Source organism: Pongo pygmaeus, chromosome 1 (assembly GCF_028885625.2).
Source record: "Pongo pygmaeus isolate AG05252 chromosome 1, NHGRI_mPonPyg2-v2.0_pri, whole genome shotgun sequence".
Classification (NCBI taxonomy): domain Eukaryota; kingdom Metazoa; phylum Chordata; class Mammalia; order Primates; family Hominidae; genus Pongo; species Pongo pygmaeus.
This window is the reverse complement of record NC_072373.2, coordinates 31867043-31889210: the sequence shown is the minus strand read 5'-3', so window position 1 is coordinate 31889210 and position 22168 is coordinate 31867043. Positions and strand designations below refer to the sequence as shown.

At 35.7% G+C, this 22168-nt stretch overlaps 1 protein-coding gene across 2 annotated transcripts in view; it reads right to left on the bottom strand.

Moving 5' to 3' along the window:
* The window catches only part of GPATCH2 (G-patch domain containing 2), a 202561-nt gene that overhangs the window by 75097 nt on the left and 105296 nt on the right, over positions 1-22168 (bottom strand). For both annotated transcript variants that reach the window (XM_054478228.1, XM_054478238.2), the window contains exon 6: positions 12504-12571. In XM_054478228.1, coding sequence (XP_054334203.1) covers positions 12504-12571 — 68 coding nt within the window. The remainder of the gene's footprint in view (positions 1-12503; positions 12572-22168) is intronic.

Here is a 22168-nt window from a genome sequence, read left to right as displayed (position 1 = left end):
ACCATGAAGTCTCTTCATATTTGTAGATCTCTTTTGATTTCTTTCACCATTTTAATCCCCCATTTTATTTTTCATTTCTTTTACTTTTTCTTCAACATGTATGAAGAAAATGTTCAAATATTCAATAAAGTTAAAAGCGTCTTAGAATGATACCCATATACCACTATCTAGATTCTACTATTAACATTTTACTCTACTTGGTTTATAAATTATCTGTCTTTCGCATCTTTTGATGAGCAGGTCCTTTTTTCCTGTTTGTTCCTCTCTTTATACTGAAGTCTTTTCTCAAATATCTGATGATCCTTACTTATCTATTCAATATTTAAAAGGCACTACAAAACTGATCAGAAGACCTTTTTCAACAAATAAGTTTATCTACAGGATGATCATACAAGTATCTCCTCACGGTGGAAACTTACAAGGTTACTATCTTGTCTATTTTTCTCAGATTAGTAAATTTCTGAAGAAAAGAAAGATTTACTTTCTTGACTGAGACATACTATTTCAGCTCCATGTCCCACCCAATTTATAAGTTTTCAGATTTTCCAGGGCCTGTGAGGGACAAATCAGCATTTATTTCATCAGACTCTTAAGTTTATATTTATTCTACCTGCTTATTTAGGTACAAATCTCCAAGTGCTTTCTAGCTCTAGAAATTGGCTGAAATCTCTAACCTGCTGAAGTGTCCCCTCTTTGCTATTGTGTGTTTATATCTCTTTTCTTCTTTCTAGTGGAATTTGGGTGGGAAGAATAAAAATAAATGCAAACCCAAGAGACAGTGGTATCTCTGGAGCCATGAAGAAACTTTTTAAGAAGGAAGTAGTCACTGGTGTTAAATATAGAGAAATCAAGTCTGACAGGAACTGAGAAAACACAACTGGAGGGGCCACTCGTGAACTTTTCCAGAGAAGTATCTAGAAAGTGACATGGGAAGAAATCAGGATTATAATATCATGGTAGGGTGGAGAAGAAGGGACTATACTGTAATCTACTCTTTCTAGAAGTTTGGCTTTCAAAGTTTGAGAGAGAGAAAACACATTAGAGTTAAAGAAAATTAAAGGGGAGGTTAAAAAATGTAGTAGATTATGAAAGAAGCTTTTGGAAAGGAAAATAAACTTTCAGTCAAAAGCATAGGTGTTACGAGTTAGCCGTGGACAGGAGAAGAGAGATCTTTTCCTCTAAGTCTAAGAAAAAGGGGAGTGAAAGTATATTTGGATAAGTTTATCCAAATTTAAATAGCAGACTTAATGAGCCTAAAGAACACAGGTAGTGAACATAGGATAAAAAAGCTGAAAGAGTATTAGGTTGTGGTAAGAAAATGGTATAAGACCATTCAAAATTTCAGAGCTCTATTAGTTCTGGGTGATGGTTATATATAAGATCAGCCAGGGGAGTTTCTCAAGTAGCAGTCAGATGAAGCACGTTGGATTCCAGGAGGAAAAAAAAAGTGTGCTAAGTGCCAGCATGTACTATTCCATCCAACCATTGGTCATAGGAGTACCCAACTTGCATTGAGCCCTTACTAAGGCAATTTAATCCTTAAACTACTCTAGGGGCAGTTACTATTACCATTCTGCAAATAAAAAAACAGGCTCAGAGAGATTAAGAGGTTTGCCAAAGATTTCATAACTAAGCAGCAGAGCGGGAATTCAGTTAGGTCTCCTGATTCCAAAGCCCAAGTCCCTTCCAACCATTACACATGTTGCCACCAGTTAGGATAGCTGAGGTTGATGCAGGAAAGAAAGACCAATTCAAGTGCCAAAGTCCTGTATGAATGAGGGCAAATAAGGAAAGGTAGGTGGTAGTATGAATCTCAAACAACAAAAAAAGTTTCACCCAGGAGTAAAAAAGGAATAATCTAAAAGGGACAATGAAGTTGTAGGAAAATGGTGGCCTCTGTGTCCTAGGGTTTACAGGAATGAGAGGAGGCGAATGGCTTCCTCCTTTGGGCAGCCTGTTGAACTCACCCTGGCAGATTTAGATGCTTCCTTTTCCAAACTCCCAATGTCTCTGCCGATATATCCACTAAAGCACGAATATATTCGTATATTGCAGTTGATTATTTATCCTAATAATAAATCAGAGGTCCTTGAGAAAAGGATAATGATAATAACACTAACAGAAATAGTGGTAGTAACTAGAAAATGTGGTAGAAGTAGTAATCAAAGTTGCAGTAAAAGCACTATCACCACTCAATAAGTGTTGGTTGTGTGCTGGTTATCATTCTCATGGCCATACATGAATTATCTCATTCAATTCTTACAACAACTTTATGAAATAGTCCTATCACCTTTCAAGCTCACACAGCTAGCAAGTACTGGAATCAGAACTTGAATTCAGTCTGTCTGATTCCATATCTTGTATTTTTAACCATATACTTCCCCTTCATTTCCTTCAAGTACTATCATGTTTTGGGGGCATAATGGAAGGGTTGGTTATCTTTTTCTTTTCTTTCTTTCTTTCTTTTCTTTTTTTTTTTTTTTGGTATTGCCAGAATCTAGCACAATACATGGAAAATAAAAGTTACTTAATAACTTTCTAGTGAAAAATGAGCAAACAAGGAAACACCTTGTTCAAGGAAGTAGCATCCTTGAAAGTCAGAGTCAAGTTTATGCAAAGACAGAGGAAGAAAAAAATGCTCTGAAAGAGAATGGGTATTTATTTATGTGTATTTACACTGGAGCCAAGGTTCCACACGGGCTTCATGGAGAGACTAACAGTGATAGAAAAATCTGGGAGTAGGGAGCACAGAAGAGTTTAAAACTGATCAACTATAAAGAATGGCTAGGCTCAGAGACACAGGCAGATTGCCTGTCCTCACAATTCATAAGGGTTGAATGTGGTTTCCAAATTCAGTTCTCCCTCTAGGACATAGACGCAGTTTAGGGAGGTCTAGGAACTAAGCCTGGCATATTATTTCATTTAATCCTCACCGCAGCACTGCTGATAATGGGAATAGTTATCACCTATTGAGCCCTCAGTACAGTGCTCTTTCAAGTACAGTAGAGCAGTTGTGGTTGGTAACTCTGTGGAGTAGAAATAATTTTTTTTTTTAAGAATGACCAGAAAATAAACCTTTAGGAAAGAAGGTTTTAAAAACTAAAATCTCTGCAGATGCAGAGTTCCACACTAATTCCTTCTCACTGTTCGTTAATCCCCCCTTTCCTCACCCACAGTGTTGAACTACAGGTAGCAGAAATGTATAGGATTTCATGGGAAGTCAATTAATATTATATGTAGACAAAAGGACAAAATCAACCTCAAGATTCTTAACTGAGGTCTCCTAAAAATGTACTTTTCAGAAGGAAAGAGCTATTGCAACTTATAATATGGATTTTTATTGTTGGAGATAAGTTTCTGTTTTTGGACTCAGAGGCATAATTTCATTGTAACTTAACAGTGGGTCTAGTATATATAAAATGATCTAAATATGTGCTAATATGGTAGCCACTAGCCATATATGGTTATTTAAATTTATTTTATTCAATTAATTTATTTATTTTTATTTATTTTTTTGAGACAGAGTCTTGCTCCATCACCCAGGCTGGAGTGCAGTGGCACAGTCTTGGCTCACTGCAACTTCCACCTCCTGGGTTCAAGTGATTCTCCTGCCTCAGCCTCCCAACTGGTTGGGATTACAGGCATGTGCCACCACGCCAGCTAATTTTTGTATTTTTGCAGAGACAAGGTTTCACCATGTTGGCCAGGCTGGTCTCGAACTCCTGACCTCAAGTGATCCTCCCATTTCGGCTTAAATTTAAATTAATATGAAAAATTAAGTTTCTTAATTGCAATAGCTACATTTCAAGTGCTAAAGGCATATGCAGTTTAATAACTACCATACTGGGCAGTGAAGATACAGAACATTTCCATTATTGTAAAGAGTTCTTCTTCTGGGTAACACTGGTCTAAGTGGATTATCACTAAATATATGAATTAACTTTGGAAATGGTATACAGTCTTCTATACCGACAGTTTCCCTGTGAACTATACTTTATTGAAGAGACTTGCAAATATGAAAAACTATATACGAGAGAGGAGGGAGGGGGACAAAGAAGTAGAAATATATGCCAAACTCCTAACCCAATATACTATAACAGGGTTTCATAAATGGAGATATGGAAATAAAAATTAGGGCAAGATGATAGAGTATTAAGAAGCCATGTGGCTAGGTAAGAACAGATCTTGGTAGCAATCATAAGGAGGATGCCTTTTGGCCTTTGGGCATCCTCCTTATGATTGTCAGTGTAGAAACTGACAGGGAGTTCATTCATACCAAGTGAACAATAAATAAGCAAAAGCAAACCAAAACCTTAAGTGGCTTTCCAAACGCTCTCAGGAGAAAGAATCTGTAACATGACCTACCAGGCTTGGCATCATGTGCTCCTTGCCGACCCTTCTCTTGTCTCATCACATACCACATGCTTTTCCTTCCTATATTGCGCTCAATGTGCTTTAGCATAAGAATCCTTTAGTTTCTTGAACACAACACGTATTATTTTCTCTGCCTGAAAAGCTCTTCTTGCCACCAGTTCACTTAAATCCTAGAGAGCTCATTAGCCGTCCCCATCTCAATGTCTAGTTCAAATTCAATTTTTACAAGTTCTTCTTTAGAGTACTTAGCTCAGTATATAATAATGCATTTATGTGTCAGCATATAATTATACAATTGTGTGTGTGCTTACTGACTAATCTCTATTACCTCTATCACACTGTGAGTAATGTGAGAACCACAACAACTGTGATCATGTCGTCTTATTCACTACAGTATACCCAGCACCTAGTACACCCTCATAAATATCTTCTGAATGAATGGACAAATGAATGACTTGAGATACAGGATGGCGTTTCATCAACTATGGTTGCTATGCTATTCTATATTAAGGTAAAAGAATGAGAAAACTGGGCTGTGTGATCTTTTAAGATTCCTTTGGGTTCTTATGTTCTATGGACTAGAAGACCAGGATGCTAACGGTATTCCTCACTCAATAACATGTTGTATGTAACAAAAAGTCAATTCTAAAATTATGCTCAAGAGCCCCTGCTAAACTTTATTTCTTATATTAAACTACTAATGTAAATTCAGGAAGTTCAGCCTGGTGTGGTTACTACATCAGAAAGACCTAATCTTGGATACAGGCTCTGGCACTTACTGGTTAGGTGAAATCTGACAAATTATTTTATTTTCTGAGTCTCAGTTTCTTCCTCATGCATAAAATAAAATTAACCACTCTCAGTATTTGGAAGGCTTAAAACAACACTAAGAAATTGGCAGATGGTATTTAAAATAAATATTAATTTTCTTCCCCTAACAGTACAGTGGAATATAGTAATATGTATTCCATAAGTTTTAACATGCAATAATTACCTTTTAATTTCTAAATGCCTATAAAGAAACAAGTGCTAAAGGGCATTACTTATACCCTAACTGGTTTAGCATGTTAACCAACAATTAATAGAGGCTTAATACATTTGTCTTTTTAATTGACTTTTGGTTGAGTGATGTGTAGTGTGTGACTTTAGAAAAGTCAAATTATTTATAAAATGGGGTCTAATACCTGCTATGACTACTTGAGAGAGGCAGTAAAAATACTAAAAACAGTGGTGCATATGAAAATTGTCTGAAAAAAAAAATACAGTGCACAATATAAAGTATGTCATCATTATCATCATCATTTTGAAATGTTTCATACCTAGTTTAATAATATTTCTGTATTTTACACCTAAGCACCTTGTAAAAATATATAAGAAAGGACTGTTACTGTATAATATTTATTCTATAAATAAACTTAAGACATGTAAGCTAAATGACTCACCCATGGGAATCACAATAAATCAGAGGAGGAATCGATCTGTATTTCTTGTTTATCTCAATCTAGAGTTAAAGATACTTTCACTATAAAGCAATAGATGCTAAATTTCAAAGTGTAAAAGTATTCCCAATGAAAATAACCTTTAATCCGGGCAAATCTTGCTTTAAGCAAACTCGATATTTACACAAAAGATAAAATAAGGGGTGAGTATTTGCTTTATAAAGGAATTCATCATAGGATTATAATGAGTTACCCATGTGCATTTAAAGTAAGTTTGATTTACATACAATTCCTCAGGTAAATATCGTCTACTTCAAACTGAAATAAAAGTAAAATATATCAATTGCACAATCGATTGATAGATCATATTTATCTCTATTTAAAAGCAAGTATCTCATATGTGATTGGAAAAAGAAAGGAAAAATTTCTGGAACCATTTACGGAGTACATAAAGGGAGGCCAAATTAATAAGAAGTAACTCCATTTTTATGCTTACATATATTTTTAATGTAGTCATATACTAATTTTATTTTTAACATTTTAATATTTGTAGTTTTAAAAAGTCAACAGAATAATTAAAAGAGTTTCAAAACTTAGGTTACTTTTACTGAGAAATTAGATACTAATTTCTCTACTTTAGCTGGATTGAGGCTCTTGTCTTTTTTGCATGTAGCTCTCTAGTTACCTTAGTCAGTATTTCATTTCTCTGTGCTACATATTTCTGATTAAAAGAAACCCATCATACATTAATGATTGGACTTTAAATATAGTAATATGCTTTTCAAGGAAATAATTACTAGATGGTATTTAAGACAATTCATACATTGTGTTATTTTATGAAAATGATCGCATTTTTATAATTATGACACTCTGGAAGGCTTTTCGGTATCTGTCTTCAAAAATAAGACTGCAGCCTGGAGTGGTGGCCCACGCCTGTAATCCCAGCACTTTGGGAGGAGAAGGCGGGTGGATCACTTGAGGTCAGGAGTTCAAGACCAGCCTAGATAACAGGGTGAAACCTCGTATCTACTAAAAATACGAAAAGGTTGCCGGGCGTGGTGGTGCACGCCTCTAGTCCCAGCTACTTAGGAGGCTGAGGCACGAGAATCACTTGAACCTGGGAGGCGGAAGTTGCAGTGCACCAAGATCGCGCCACTGCACTCCAGTCTGGAGTGAGTCATCTGGCTTTTTCATCCTCTAAATATAAAAGTAACATGTCCATTGAAATAAAGTTTGGTAGATACTAACATGTACCCCTACCTCACCCGCTCCCAGTAAAATACAAAACTAACCTGTAATCCCATCATCCAGTGATGACCAATTTTAGTGTTTATTTCTGGTGGTGGTTTGTCTTATATCTTCTGCGAGCTAGTCTCTGAACTGAGCCTTTCTGAGCCTCAAGTTCTCATCTATAAAAATCAAGTGACTGGACTGGACAGCAACTAAGGCTCATTCTAGCTCTAGTACTTGCTTCTTCTGCCAATTATCAATTGTATTTGACAAGTATTCAGTTGGTGCCTTCATGAATGCTTTCCAGCACTAGCCAGCAGTAGAACTTGATGATCTCGAACCGAGAACCTATGATTTGAGTGTAACGCATTGTGACGTACATTGTAAGAGATTCAAAGTACAAGACAAAGTCTCCAACCTCGGCAAGTTCTCGGTCCACTAATGGGAATAAAACATGCATTTTATAATTATACAACAAATAATAATATGATAAATACCGTAATCAAGTAAAAATAAAACTTAAAGGAAAAAATAGGAGATATAGAGAATGCTGATAGGAATTTGAGGGGAAACACCAATGATTCCTTAAAGGAGGTTATAGCAGATACTATTACTGCTTCCTCAATAGCTCCTTCCAGATTTCTGGTTCTATCAGTAAACTAAACTGCTATTTGTTTAAACCATTACTTGTAGAATATTCTGTTACTTTTTCCTGGAAGCATGCTATACAACAGTGGTCTTTACCATTTTTGAATATGTATTGCCTGAAATAGTTATGAAAATACTCTCCTCATGTAATTTTAGGAAGACATCTAACATTTTTCAATAAAAACTTAAACATTTGCAAGGATTTAATTTTATACCAATTATAATTGATTATAAACTATCAACATGTTGATAATTTAAAATAAAACCATTATGCTACTCTTTGAAATATACACATTGGGACATAAATATTACTGTGATTTGATATCTTCCACCATTTATTTAAAACAAAAACCAAACCAGGATGCACATTTCTTTAAAAGTTGAAAATTTTACATAGTTTATTTTTCTTCTTAAATTCCTGTTTAATATACATTTAATATATAATAATATATTGGGTAACAGCAAACATAAAAAATAAAACAACAGTAAACATAAAAATAAAATTTTATTAGGCATCATTAATGAGCTTTCCCCCAAAATTAGTTCATTGATGAGTACATCTTTTAGTGCCAATTCTATTACCATCTTTTAATTTTATAGAGTGCTCAGAAACCTTTTTCATACAAACTGGTAAATGGAAATAAAAGGAACCTGGTTAGAGCAGTCACTTGATTATTTAAACACTTTCAGAATTTTATGCCCAAAGTCACAAAATGACTTCTAGGTTAAGAAATATTTTTAATAATCTACCAGTTGCTGAAAAAAAAAGAATTAGAGGCCGGGTGCAGTGGCTCACATCTGTAATCTCAGCACTCTGGGAGGCTGAGGCGGGCAAATCACCTGCAGTCAGGAGTTTGAGACCAGCCTGGCCAACATGGTGAAACCCTGTATCTACTAAAAAAATACAAAAAAAATTATCTGGGCCTGGTGGCACATGTGTGTAGTCACAATTACTCTGGAGGCTGAGGCAGGAGAATCGTTTGAACTGGGAGGCAGAGGTTGCAGTGAGCCGAGATCACGCCACTGCACTCCAGCCTGGGTGGCAGAGTGAGAATCCATGTCAAAAGAAAAAATAAAATAAAATAAACATAAAATAAAATCAGAAACTATATACCTAAATTGCAAAATGCTTTGTGATTTATTCATTAAATTCAATCCCTCCACATCAATACCAGCACAATATTTGAAGTATCCCTGCTTAGAGCCCGGAAAGATTTTATACTGTGCACCAAAGATTAGGATTGGTAGGGGTGTCTTTTTTCCCTGAGGAAGAAGAAAGGCACTGGGAAAAGTAAGAACCAGCAAAATAACGAGGGCTGATAATTTTCAGGAAAGACATTTGTAAATGGAAGCAAGGGATTTGAAAATTGACTCCCTTAAAACTACTGCTGACTCTACTAGAAATTATTTGTATATCCTGAGGGTATGAACACCTTAGTTTTTCTACTATGAGATGCTGAATTTGATAATAAGAGTCAGTTTCATGTATCTAACTCAGGGAGCAGGAGGAATGGAAGAAGGGTAACAGGCAGTATAGAACCACTTCTTCCAGCTAGGAAGTTGGGGAAGCGTATAACTAAAACTCTCTGCCCAGAGTGGATACTGGCCATATACCTTCTTCTGTTAAACGACCTGATGGGAAAATTTCAGATATTGGGGTTTTCTCCTAGAGCAATAAAAGAGACAAGCTGAAGTAAAATGGAGTCAGTTTTAAAGAAAATAGGCAGGCCAGTCCCTAGAAGGGCATCAACCTATGTAACTTAACTGGAAGTCTGTGTGTGTGTGTGTGTGTGTGTGTTTGTGTCTATACAACGTTGCCTGTATACTTATTTATTTGTGTAAAAGAAAATTCCCATGATGTGGTGTCCTGTGGCTTCTCCTTGTCAAGAGTGGGGTCTGTAAGGGACCTCCCCCACACTGGCTCTACATAGGTAAGGGATGGGCCTGAAGAAAGGGATGAAAATACAGACTTATTAAATGAGCCTATAAAACATTATCAAGGCCAAGCATGGTGGCTCACAGCTGTAATCCCAACACTTTGGGAGGTGGAAGTGGAGATGGCAGGATTGCTTGAACCCGGGAGTTCAAGACTAGCCTGGGTAACACAGTGAGACCACATGTTTACCAAAAAAAGAAAAATTAGCCAGGCATGGTGGCCCATGCTTGTAGTCCCAGCTACTTGTGGAGCTGAGGCCAGGGGATCACTTAAGCCTGGGAGGTCGAGGCTGCAGTGTGCCATGATAGTGATTGCACTATTGCACTCCAGCCTGGGCAACAGAGCAAGACCCTGTCTAAAAAAATAAATACATAAAACAAAATATAATCTAAATTGAATTAAAGTCTTATAATTAAGGAATGGCGTTGGGGAACCCACGTTTGGAACCCCTAAATGGAAACAGGCAGTGGCATGGAAGCTAGATTTAACAAGCAAAATGACTAGATCTTCCTGAATACCTCTCTGTAGGATTTCTCTGACAAAGAGCATGAGCCTGCTGACAAAGATTTCCTAAAGACCTATACCTACCTGCTGGAGGCCATGGCTTTGAACTGCCTCAGGGCAGAAGCCATTAAACTAAGGAGACTAAGAGTAGAGGAAGAACATGGAGGCCAGCAGCATTTGCTGGCGTGAAACTGCAACAACAAACACAACAGAAACCACTATATTTTTGATGAAATGCTAGTGCTGAAATAAAGAACTTGGTCAACAAGAGTCTGTGACTGTTTAGTTCCTTAGGCAGATGACAAACCCCTTACTTTCACCAACAAGAAATGGGCTGATAAAACTGTGCAGTACCCTGTAAGGCATCTGCTGCAATGAACACATCAGCTGAGATCTTCAAAGGAAGAATAACAAGTTAGGTTCTCCAAGAAAGGAGAGAGAGAATTGCTTGCCAAACTGGATATATGCGTTGTGGCATGCTGAGTATTAAGTATCTCATTTCTTGAATGCAAACTTTTGTTGAAATAGCCTACCTTAGGCCAGGCGCGGTGGCTCACACTTGTAATCCCAGCACTTTGGGAGGCCCAGGCGGGCGGAAGGCCTGAGGTCAGGAGTTCGAGACCAGCCTAGCCAACATGGGGAAACCCTGTCTCTACTAAAAATACAAAAATTAGCCAGGCGTGGTGGCACGCGCCTGTAGTCCCAGCTACTCGAGAGGCTGACGCAGAAGAATCGCTTGAACCCAGGAGGCAGAGGTTGCAGTGAGCCGAGATCATGCCATTGCACTCCAGCCTGGGCGATAAGAGGGAGACTTTGTCTCAAGGAAAAAAAAAAAAAAAAAAAAGAAATAGCCTACCTTCTCAACAATTCTATAGTCTATGCATCATGCACTTTGAATGTATAGGCCACTATAAGATTATGATATCATTTTGCTATATCTGAACAATAATCTCTATTTTATATTTGTTAAGTAGTGATTTTAAAAAATAGAAACTAATGGATCCTAATATGATTGCTCGCCACAAAAAATTTATTCAATAATTGATTCATGTCTTCCCATACTTTATGGCCTTTTTAAAAGTTCAATCAAATTTGCAGAAGATATATGGTATTGATCTAAAATACACAACAAGTTAAGCTTTTCCAACAAAGATGTATTTACAGAAAGAATTAACCCCTGGAAATTCAAGCAGTAATTTACCAAAGTCAAGGCTACAACTACTTAGTTTTAAAAAATTGTCTAGTAAGTAGTCTCTTCCTTCTGTTGCAAAATGGAAATACATTCTGGTTGTTTCATGGCTCTTTATATTATTACCAAATGCTTGGCAGTAGCAGAAAGTAGAGAAGTAATGAAGAAAACCAGTCTTTTTTTTTTTTTTTTTTTTTTTTTTGAGAGATGGGAGTCACCCTGTTGCCCAGGCTGGAATGCAGTGGAGCGATCTCGGCTCACTGCAACCTCCGCCTCCCAGATTCTAGTGAGTCTCCTGTCTCAGCTTCCCAAGTAGCTGGGACTACAGGCATGCGCCACCATGACCAGCTAATTTTTGTATTTTTAGTTGAGACCGGGTTTCACGATATGTTGGCCAGGCTGGTCTCGAACTCCTGACCTCAGATGATCTGCCTGCCTTGGCCTCCCAAAGTGCTGCGATTATAGCTGTGAGCCACCACGCCTGGCCCCCCTCCGCAAAAAAAAAAACAGTCTTTTACTCCTTTTTTTTTTTTCCTTCTGCGATGGAGTCTCGCTCTACTGCCCAGGCTGGAGTGCAGTGGCATGATCTCAGCTCACTGCAACCTCCGCCTCCTGGGTTCAAGCGATTCTCCTGCCTCAGCCTCCTGAGTAGCTGGGATTACAGGCATCTGCCACCACGCCTGGATAATTTTTGTGTTTTTAGTAGAGATGGGTTTCGCCATGTTGGCCAGGCTGGTCTCAAACTCCTGACCTCAGGTGATCTGCCCACCCTGGCCTCCCAAAGTGCTGGGATTATGGGCATGAGCCACCATGCCTGGCTTATTGCTCTTCATTTTAGTATTTTATTAGGGTTGGGATAGAGAATAAGGATGGAGGAGTAGGAAAGCTTGATGCTACTCAATGTAATGAAAATTTAAATTTTTTAAGATAATACATAAATTTCAATAATGCATGAATTTCAAATACTATCACAAATAACAGAATAACTATATTTAAAAATCCCCATTTAAATTTTGTCATGGTTTTCGTTTAAATTGTTCTTACATTATTACCAATGGTAAATTATACTTACTCTTTTTAAAAAGTACAAATTAAATCAGCTTTACTAGTAGTAGCTAATAATTTCCCAAAAGAGCTAAGTAGAATACTCCAATAAGGTTATATAAACACAGTGAGTACTCACTCATGGTGATGAGAATCTGGGGAAAAATGAACCATTCTCTTGTTACCCACTGGGCCAGGAATGGGTACCTACAGGGAGATTTAAAAAGAAAAAATAAATTTCAGATTTGTTTTATAAAACGACCATGAATAATAGTGATATATCAATTTGAAGACATCACTCTAAAATGGAGAATACAAGATTTTCAAATCTCAGACAACATTGTGTGGATCAAAAGTACAATTTAATTCCTGGTAAGAATACTTTACTTGTTTTGGTCTAGTGTACTTCCTCTGCTAGATTTTTTTTTTTTTTTTTTTTTTTGAGACGGAGTCTCTTTCTGTCCCCTAGGCTGGAGTGCCCAGCGAGATCTCAGCTCACTGCAAGCTCCGCCTCCCGGGTTCACGCCATTCTCCTGCCTCAGCCTCCCCAGTAGCTGGGACTACAGGCACCCGCCACCAAGCCCAGCTAATTTTTTTGTATTTTTAGTAGAGACGGGGTTTCACTGTGTTAGCCAGGATGGTCTCGATCTCCTGACCTCGTGATCTGCCTGCCTCGGCCTCCCAAACTGTTGGGATTACAGGCGTGAGCCACCGCGCCCAACCCCTCTGCTAGATTTTTAAGACTATTTTAAAAGAATCTTGGCGGGGCACAGTGGCTTAAGCTTGTAATCCCAGCACTTTGGGAGGCTGAGGTCACCTGAGGTCAGGAGTTTGAGACCAGCCTGGCCAACATGGTGAAACCCCGTCTCTACTACAAATGCAAAAATTAGCCAGGCATGGTGGCACACGCCTGTAATCCCAGCTACTTGGGAGGCTGAGGCAGCAGAATCACTTGTGCCCAGGAGGCAGAGGCTGCAGTGAACTGCGAGGTTGTCACTGCACTCCAGCCTGGGTGATAGAGCAAGACTCTGTCTCAAAATAATAATAAAAAAATTTTTTTTAAAAAAGGACTCTTTATAATAGTCTAAATATCCTTTTAAAAAAAAACAGACCAGTGACTTATCATGTAAAAAAAAAAAAGTTTCATTAGATCGGTGTTAAGCAGATATTTCCGAGGACCAATGTATTTGTAGCTAGATCCTAAATATAAATAACATGTATTATAACACATATATTTAAATATATACAAAAACTTAGATCAAGGAAGTGGTGAGCAGCCCTTTTCATAGTTTCCCTGAAACTATGAAAAACTGTGTATTTACATAGTACAAAATGCAATTTCATCTAAGAGAAAAGTATTTTCACTCCTTTATTTCTAAATAAAATTTAAAATCTGAAGTAAGCTACTCCTTTTTTTTTTTTTTAGAATTTCACAACTTTCTTATCATATAGATGGTTCTCGAAGGGAACATAGCACTGCATAAGAATGAATCTATCAATCACAATTGGCAAGGCATACATTTACAGCAAAATGCTTTAAGTTATGTTCCATTTTAATAAAAAAAAAACCCTCCATAATTATAGAAGTGCCATTTATATAGAATGGGGGGGAAAGCATGAGACAGCAATAATATTCCTCTTAAAAAAACCCTAACATTTTCAAAACCTTACTTCTTCCCGTGTCACTTGGGTTACAAGAATGCCAGTATATACTCAGAAATTCCAAGAAATGCAAATACTGCAAATGTGCACAGATGATGACATTAATAACCCTATGGTTTGAGCGCCACAGGTAAACATGTGGCTCAACTCCAGGACTGCATCCTGCATTCATCTCAAAATGAGGTTTTCATGCTATTCCAGTGGGTATCCCTGGAATACAGTAATCCATTTTCTACACTGTGGCTATGAGAAAAGCCGACTGTGCCTATGTCATGCTTTGTTAGAGGTTCATGATCACATTATCTCATGGTGGACCTGACACTTTTATTCAGTTTACAGTATGTTCTATGTACAGGCAACTTATTTCCTTTGCCAAGGCTGCTGACAACCTTTTCCACACTATATTAATCTTGTTTACTGACTTTATCTTGGTACAAATATCAGAAAACTAAACTTTTTATCTCAGAGAAAAAATAAACAACGTGTTGACAGAAGCAGAAGCTATTTTCAGGACTAAAATTGCTTGTTTACCTGAAGCTATACTTATGGAAAAATGTTTAAGTCTTGCTCTGGTTTGAAATACATAATCTGAAATTTAATAAATGAAGAAATTTCACATACACCCATGTGACAAATTGCCTGATGAAAACAAAGCAACTGAATGCAATAAAACAGAATTTATAGCTAATTTATACCATAATACAAATGTAAGCTTTCAATCTAGTCAGAAATAATCATACTGTGTATTTCTCAGCAATCATATGTATGTATAAAAAACCTGTAAGCTCAATTCAATTGCAGCAAGTAACCCACAAAAGATTTACAGTTTCAAGTACAGATATTTAAATAATTTTACCTATTTACCTAGTACATGATCCCCTTAAGAAAACAGAGGTGACTATCCTTTATTGTTATTTTAATTCAATTTTTGTTTTACTTTTAAAGATATGCAAAAATAGGCATAGTTTAGAAATTTACTTTTTTTAATGAAATAAAGCAACATATAATGATCTCTTCAGGGTCAACGTCAGTGGTCTGCCTCAGGAGTAAAATGTTCTTACAATGAGAACCTTTCACTACTGTGGCAACTAGACACACTTAGCTAAAATTTGAGAATCATATATTTAATATAGAATTCAGCTTATGGAAAGCAGTGTTATACTGAAGTTTCAGTGAATTTTAAACTTTAAAACATGTTTAATCTGACTATTAGGAGACTACTTCAAAATATAAAACTTCAAGGAACATACTTAAGGAATTCTTTCTAAAAGTTTCTCTCATCATTAATTCAAGATAGAAAATAATCTTTATAAAAATTAAAGGAGCAGTTTTAAACATCAGATCAAAGTATTAATTTCTAGCATATAATTAAGTATGGTGACTGTTTTCTTCTCCAAAACACATGCTTTCTAGTGATTTTGGAACTCTCTTAGAAATCACAAATTTTAAGAAGTTGTTTCACTTTAAATATCTAATAAAATATTCACATAGTAAAGCTTATTAGTAAGAAAAATACATTTTATTCCATAAGATTAGACAGGAAACAGGTATTCTGTTCTTCATGAGAAACAGTATCTCCACAATCCAATTCTTATAACTGACAAAGCCCTGGAGACAATTATTTATGTAATTAGCCAATATTTAGTGTTGATAACCTTAGACATCACATTACACGCCCTGAATTCTTATGATTCATTTGTTAACATTACTATATAAATAACGACTACAATCTGAAATAAAGCAGATATATTTCTTTTTATTAGACGCTTATCACACAGTCTTAAGAAGTAAACTGAAAGTTAGAAAGGAATTGATGCTTTCTAGATAAAATAACTTTCGTGTCCTAATTCTCAAAGATCACACGGATCTTAGATTTTGCTGTTGTTTAAATATTATCAGTCTCAGGAAATAAGAATGTAGTAGCAAGAGATGAAAATTTAACAACAGTTGTACAAGTACCACTATCGATTCAGGAGGTCAATATGTACCAATATATTGGAAATTCTGCTAAATGATCAATTATCAATGACAAAATATCTGTTCTCTCAAAGTTATTAGACATATTAAAAGCAATTTCTTATTCTTTTTGTCCCTGATGTATTGATACCAATTTTATGATTTTGCTTAAAGATAAAAAGTTGGTTTTATGTCTCGTTTTCATTTAATTGTGTCATTATCAAACCGAATGCATGACATACTATTCTTCTGCAATTACATAACTGAACAAATAACTCTCCAAATCAGGTAAACTTATCTGAGACACAAGAGTCTTGTAAGAGTAATACAGAGGCCATTCAATATGGATGATATCTTACTTATATTCTCAATGATTAAGATTCCTTCTGTAAATTAATGAAGTTTCTTTTCATGTCCACACGTAAGAACAAGAAACCATCATCCTTTCTTCTCTCCCTCTAGTATAGCTGGTCCCCTTCAACTTTGCTCTGCTTTTCAACTATATTTTATTTGCCTTCCAAATGCTACTCTGCTTCAGTGCCCACAATGACAAACACTTATGTTGGCAAGCTGCCATTCAAAAGAAGGCCTTTCCATTTTGTGAGGACTGGTCAATCAAATCTGCCTGGCCTCCAGGCTGTCGGGAGGCACTGCCTTAGCCTCCGGGCCAGTTTGTCAAGACCCAGAGGTTTCTGGTTTCTCTTACAGCAATTTTTAATTTGACTCAACTTCTTTGAAGAAAGAAACAAGACTTTTAAGTAAGATAATATTCTAAATGTTTTACAATAATTCATTTTAATTAATAGACATTAAAATAAATGTGTTGAATGTTTATCTGTTATCCCCATACAGAAGAATAAAGGAAGATTCTTCGAAAGCATTTCAAATGAGCGCACCTTTGTTTTATATTGGCGTTTTAAAAGTTCTGTTACAAGATAGTTGGAGGAATGAATAGAATATTTCATTGTGTCATCTATTCTTATAATATTACAGAATGGTCACAAATCACAAAAAGCACAATCTGTTTGGGGATGAGAAACATATTCAAGAAAATAACATTAAAATTACTTTTAAAGCAACATACAAAAATGTAAAAATTACTTTAGAATTGCTTTTAAAGCAAATACAAAAAGTGATAATTCAAGGAGCATAAATTGGATATCATTTATAAGATTAAAAGGAAACAAAGTAGTTATCTGATTTAAGAGGAATAAAGAGTAATAAAAAATCACCTCTAAGAAGGGAGTTGCATGCATTATCTCCCCCGCTCCAATCCATCTTACCAACGTGCCAAATTCAACTTTCTAAATTGCTGCTTTTCACATGTCAACTTTCTCATTCCACAGCCATCTATGGCTCTACACTGAAAGTAAAATGAAAATTAATGAGATATGCATGCAAGGCTTTCCCTAAGCTGATCCTTACCTACTTGCCAATGTGATCTAGCACCTTATGCAGCCACCGAGAGCTTCTTATTCTAAATCCAGTACTGCTTACTTGGTACAATTCAACTAGTAACATAATGTACATATAAAATTATGCTTAACCTTATTATACAATAAGTGATATGTGTTCCCTTTCAGTTGGGTGATTTTAGTTACATTGTTCAACTGAACTAATCTTTTTAATGTCTTGAAAAAGTAAAGTTATGGAACTCCTCTAATTCCAAGGGTTTTTTTGATTGTTGTTTCTTAAACATGAAAAATATTAGTAAATATAATTCACGTAATAATTCATGTTTCACCTTTATCTGTCTAGATTTCTATTAAAGTAAAAATGTGTTTATATGGCAAGCCTGGAAAAATCCTCATCACTGGCTACAAGAAATGAAAAAATTGGTGCATATGAAATATACACCATAAAAACTAGAACATCTAATGTATTCCTGGTAATATGTCTAATGCTAGGGAGAAGTCGCTACAAATCCTTACCTACCAGATGTTTTACTTTCAGACAATGCCCTCCTAGAAAGAACATTCAGGAAGGAAGATGATCCATTCCTGAGGACAACTGAATTACTGGAGAGTTCAAAACTGTTGTAGAAAATTACTAAGGTTATGGAATATAACTCAGTTTTCCAATACAGAAAATGCCTCAAAGTTTGGAATTTTATAAAATCTAATAATGGTACAAAAAGGCCTATCAGGTTCCTATCATTCATATCTTTAAAAATATCAATATTGACAAACAATCTTGCTCTTATTAGCAGAGCTCACACTGTATGACTTTTAGGAAAAGACTTTGAACTAGGACCTATATACTATTGACTAGTCATAGCCTTCATGTTATCTAAATTATAGTATAGTGGGTGAAACTGATTATTTTTACCTGTTAGTCAAGGTTAAAATAAAAATTCTATGTTGTTTGTTATGTTTTTACAATGCAATTTTAAATCTTTCTTGGAAGGGCTTAAGCATGAACAAACTGACAAAGAATGTGTAATAATGATCACAAAAGATATATCAAAAATTAATATAATTAGAAATATTTCTATTGTCATTAATAATAATATCCTTATTTTTATTTGTTTAAATTTATTTAAGTGTATTTACTTATTTGAGACAAGGTCTCATTCTGTTGCCCAAGCGTGAGTACTCACAACTCATAGCTTAATGACAGCTCACTGTACCCTCAAACTCCTGGGCTCAAGCAATTCCCCTACCTCAGCTGCTGGAGCAGCTAGGTCTACAGGTATGTACCACCATGCCCAGTTACTTTTTAAAATTTTGTATAGAGCTGGGGTCCTGCTATGTTGCGTGCACTGGTCTTGAACTTCCAGCCTCAAGTAATCTTCCCACCTCAGCTTCCCCAAGTACTGGGATTACAGGCATGAGCTACAGTGTCCAGCCACTCCTGTTCTTTATAGACTGCTTTATGGCTTGCTTTTCATAAACAATGTGCCTAGAGTGAAGAAACATCATTATTCTCAAATAATAGTTAAGAAATTAACACTCACTGAGGTGAGGGCACATGCCCTAGACTATAGGAACTGAATTAAACTAACTTTGAACCAAAATTGTCCAATTTACCACCTAGTACTTTTTCCCCTACAGGGACACTGAAAAAAAAAAAAAAAAAAAAAGACAATATATCAAAACAAATGTTTTCTGTATTTGAGGATTTGTCCTGGGAGATGATGGCCTGAATCTAGAACACACTCTAGGAAAATCTTCAGCCAAGGATACTCTAGACCTTGCCTGTAACTTCTGGGTAGCATGCGGGCTATTTTAAGCATATGCAATGCAGGGCATGGCAGCACTAAACAGGGTTACCAGCACATATTATAGAAGGACTAACAAGAATAACAAATGGCTCCCCTACTAATCATTACAGCAAAAGAAGGCTAACATTTACAAAGTGTACTGGAGGGGAGGAAACACTCTGCGATGAGAATATGTGAAAGAACTTGGGGAAAATTAGAGAACTTAGGCTATCTTTCCTTTGAAAGCAGATATAAATCTAAATACATGATCACATCTTTAAACCAGAAAGGTTTTGTTTAAAAAAAAAAAATAGCCAAAGATAAACCACAGAGAAGTACAAAGCTTGCCTTTCTTTTGAGGATTAGCCTTCCTAGAGGAATCCGTACACGCGTGTTGCAGGGAAGATGCTAACCTTACAGCTGCCAGCATTGCATTAAGTAGTGAATAAAGACATAGACTTCAGCTAGTTTCGAAGTGATCTTACTATATTTTTAAGTAAGAGCAGCAAATATATTTCTCTATGAAATGACAGAATGAAAATTATACTGTTTAGAAATATATACATACACATATAGTTGTATGTATGACATCAGCAATTATGTTTTTAACGTAAAACTGAACAATGTAATTGTTTTAAATCTTCATTGTAAACAATTTTTTCCTAGTTAAAGCCAGTCTAAATTGATAATTAAGAATTTAGAACTATTGGTCTATTAGAATAATAATACTTTTAATTATTAAATACATAGAATTCTCATTTCTGGTATACACTACTAATGAAAGATCTAAATGCTTTCACAGAAAAGATTAATCACTACATAATTCAAAGACAAATACAGCAACAACTTTTGTCATACCACTCCATGGTAATACTATTTTTTTTAAGTAAAGAACTAAAAATTAACCAGCTCAGAGTGATGCCCAATAGTGATAGTAAAGAGTTTCACTTTGCCATCCAGTTTTAGTAACAAGCTGTGAGTGGCCTCTACTGGCTGACCAAAGCCTTCTTAAATCCCTCATTTATGAAGCTTGCAATATTATGAGCATCAAGAAAATAAGGATATGTCCACATATGTTTACGTAAAATCCACTGTGCCTAAAGATCTTCTTTTATGAATAAATGACAAAGTAATAAACAAAATGTATATAAGATGGTGTAAAAAACTTTAATCATTTCATCCCACTGCTATATACTTGGATTATATTGGCAATCTATATATCTTCTAAAATTCTAATTTATATACCATGATAATCTAAATGTGGATTTTCTTACTCAATTCATATCAAAGCAATTCACGTCTGCTTTTTTTTTTTTTTGAGACGGAGTCTGGCTCTGTCGCCCAGGCTGGAGTGCAGTGGCACAATCTCGGCTCACTGCAAGCTCTGCCTCCCGGGTTCACGCCATTCTCCTGCCTCAGCCTCCAGGGTAGCTGGGACTACAGGCGCCCGCCACTAAGCCCGGCTAATTTTTTGTACTTTTAGTAGAGACGGCGTTTCACGATGTTAGCCAGGATGGTCTCGATCTCCTGACTTCGTGATCTGCCCGCCTCGGCCTCCCAAAGTGCTGGGATTACAGGCGTGAGCCACCGCGCCCGGCCATTTAAAAACAAATGGTTTTGGGGACTTGTTCAATACACACACACACACACAAAAATTAAGTTTATATTTAGGGTTGGCAAACTGACTTTGGAGGCAAACACAAAGAAGACTGAATTTAAAAACTTGAAAGAATTTGTAATTTTAAAAAAGAGATTAATATTTTATGTAATGGTTTATGAAAATACTATCTTGGAAACATAGTAATCCAAAGCAATTAAAAAAATTTCTGTATTATTGCTCCTATGTTTGGGTGGAAGTAATTTTATATTCAAAATGAAATAGCAATTAAGAAGGCAAAACCTTGCTTGTATTAAGAAATGTCAATTCAGTATTCATAATAGAGAAGAAAAAATATTTCAGTTTTTGCTCAGCAGCTTCCTAATAATAAAAGCTTCCCGTGTGTGGGAAAATTTGGAATTTTTATTTATCTATTTAAACATGTAATCATATATTTGATTCACTTCATCCTTTATCCAATCTATTCACCTAAATATACTCTATTAAAAATTATTACCAAATATATCTAATGATGTCAAAACATGACTACATTTATTTTAAGAAGTTATTGTTGTCACGTGTAACAATATTCCAGTATATTTCAACCTTCATTTCAGAATTCAGTCCCATTATCTTGCCTGCTCAAAATGGTTCACAGGGTTATCTAGCTGACATATAAGATAACCCTCCATCTCACTAGACACCATTGGGATATGACACACTGACCCACAGTAAGCCCTTATTATTATCCTGAAATATATAGCACATAATGTAGTTCCTGCCAAGGAATTTGTTTATAAAAATCTTTTTTATCTCTCTGGACATTTAAGTCATTCTTTAAAAGTAATGTTCAATTATTTTAAAGAATTTCATACAATGAATAAACGTTCTATTTTATGTTTAAAGTCTTCATTCCCATTTCCCACAATTTTACCAAAGGTTAAAAAACAAAACCCACATACATAGAAAATAAAAGCCAAAAAGTATTTTCTCCTTGTTGCTTAGGTTATATAGAGCTTATTATATAAAGGATAAGACTTAAAAGAGATCTCAGTAGTTCATTCCTAGGGAGAATTATGCATATTGAAGCTCAATACATGTAAAATTAATTGTCTTCTTTTTAATTTTTTCGGGGGTAGCAGAAGAGGTCAGAGGGCAATACGGTAGTGAAGATAATGATGAGAATCAGCAAACATGTTTGAGGACATAACAAATTATTAATATAGCTTTTTGAAAAAAATTCTACATGCACATTTTAAAAATTTATTTAGGAATATAAGCAGACTAGGAAAACTTTTAAGTGCTTGCTTATAAACTACTTAAATTATTTTGGTACTCAAAAATCACATGATCAACATTTTGGCAGCTAAAATTTATTTTCTTTCCA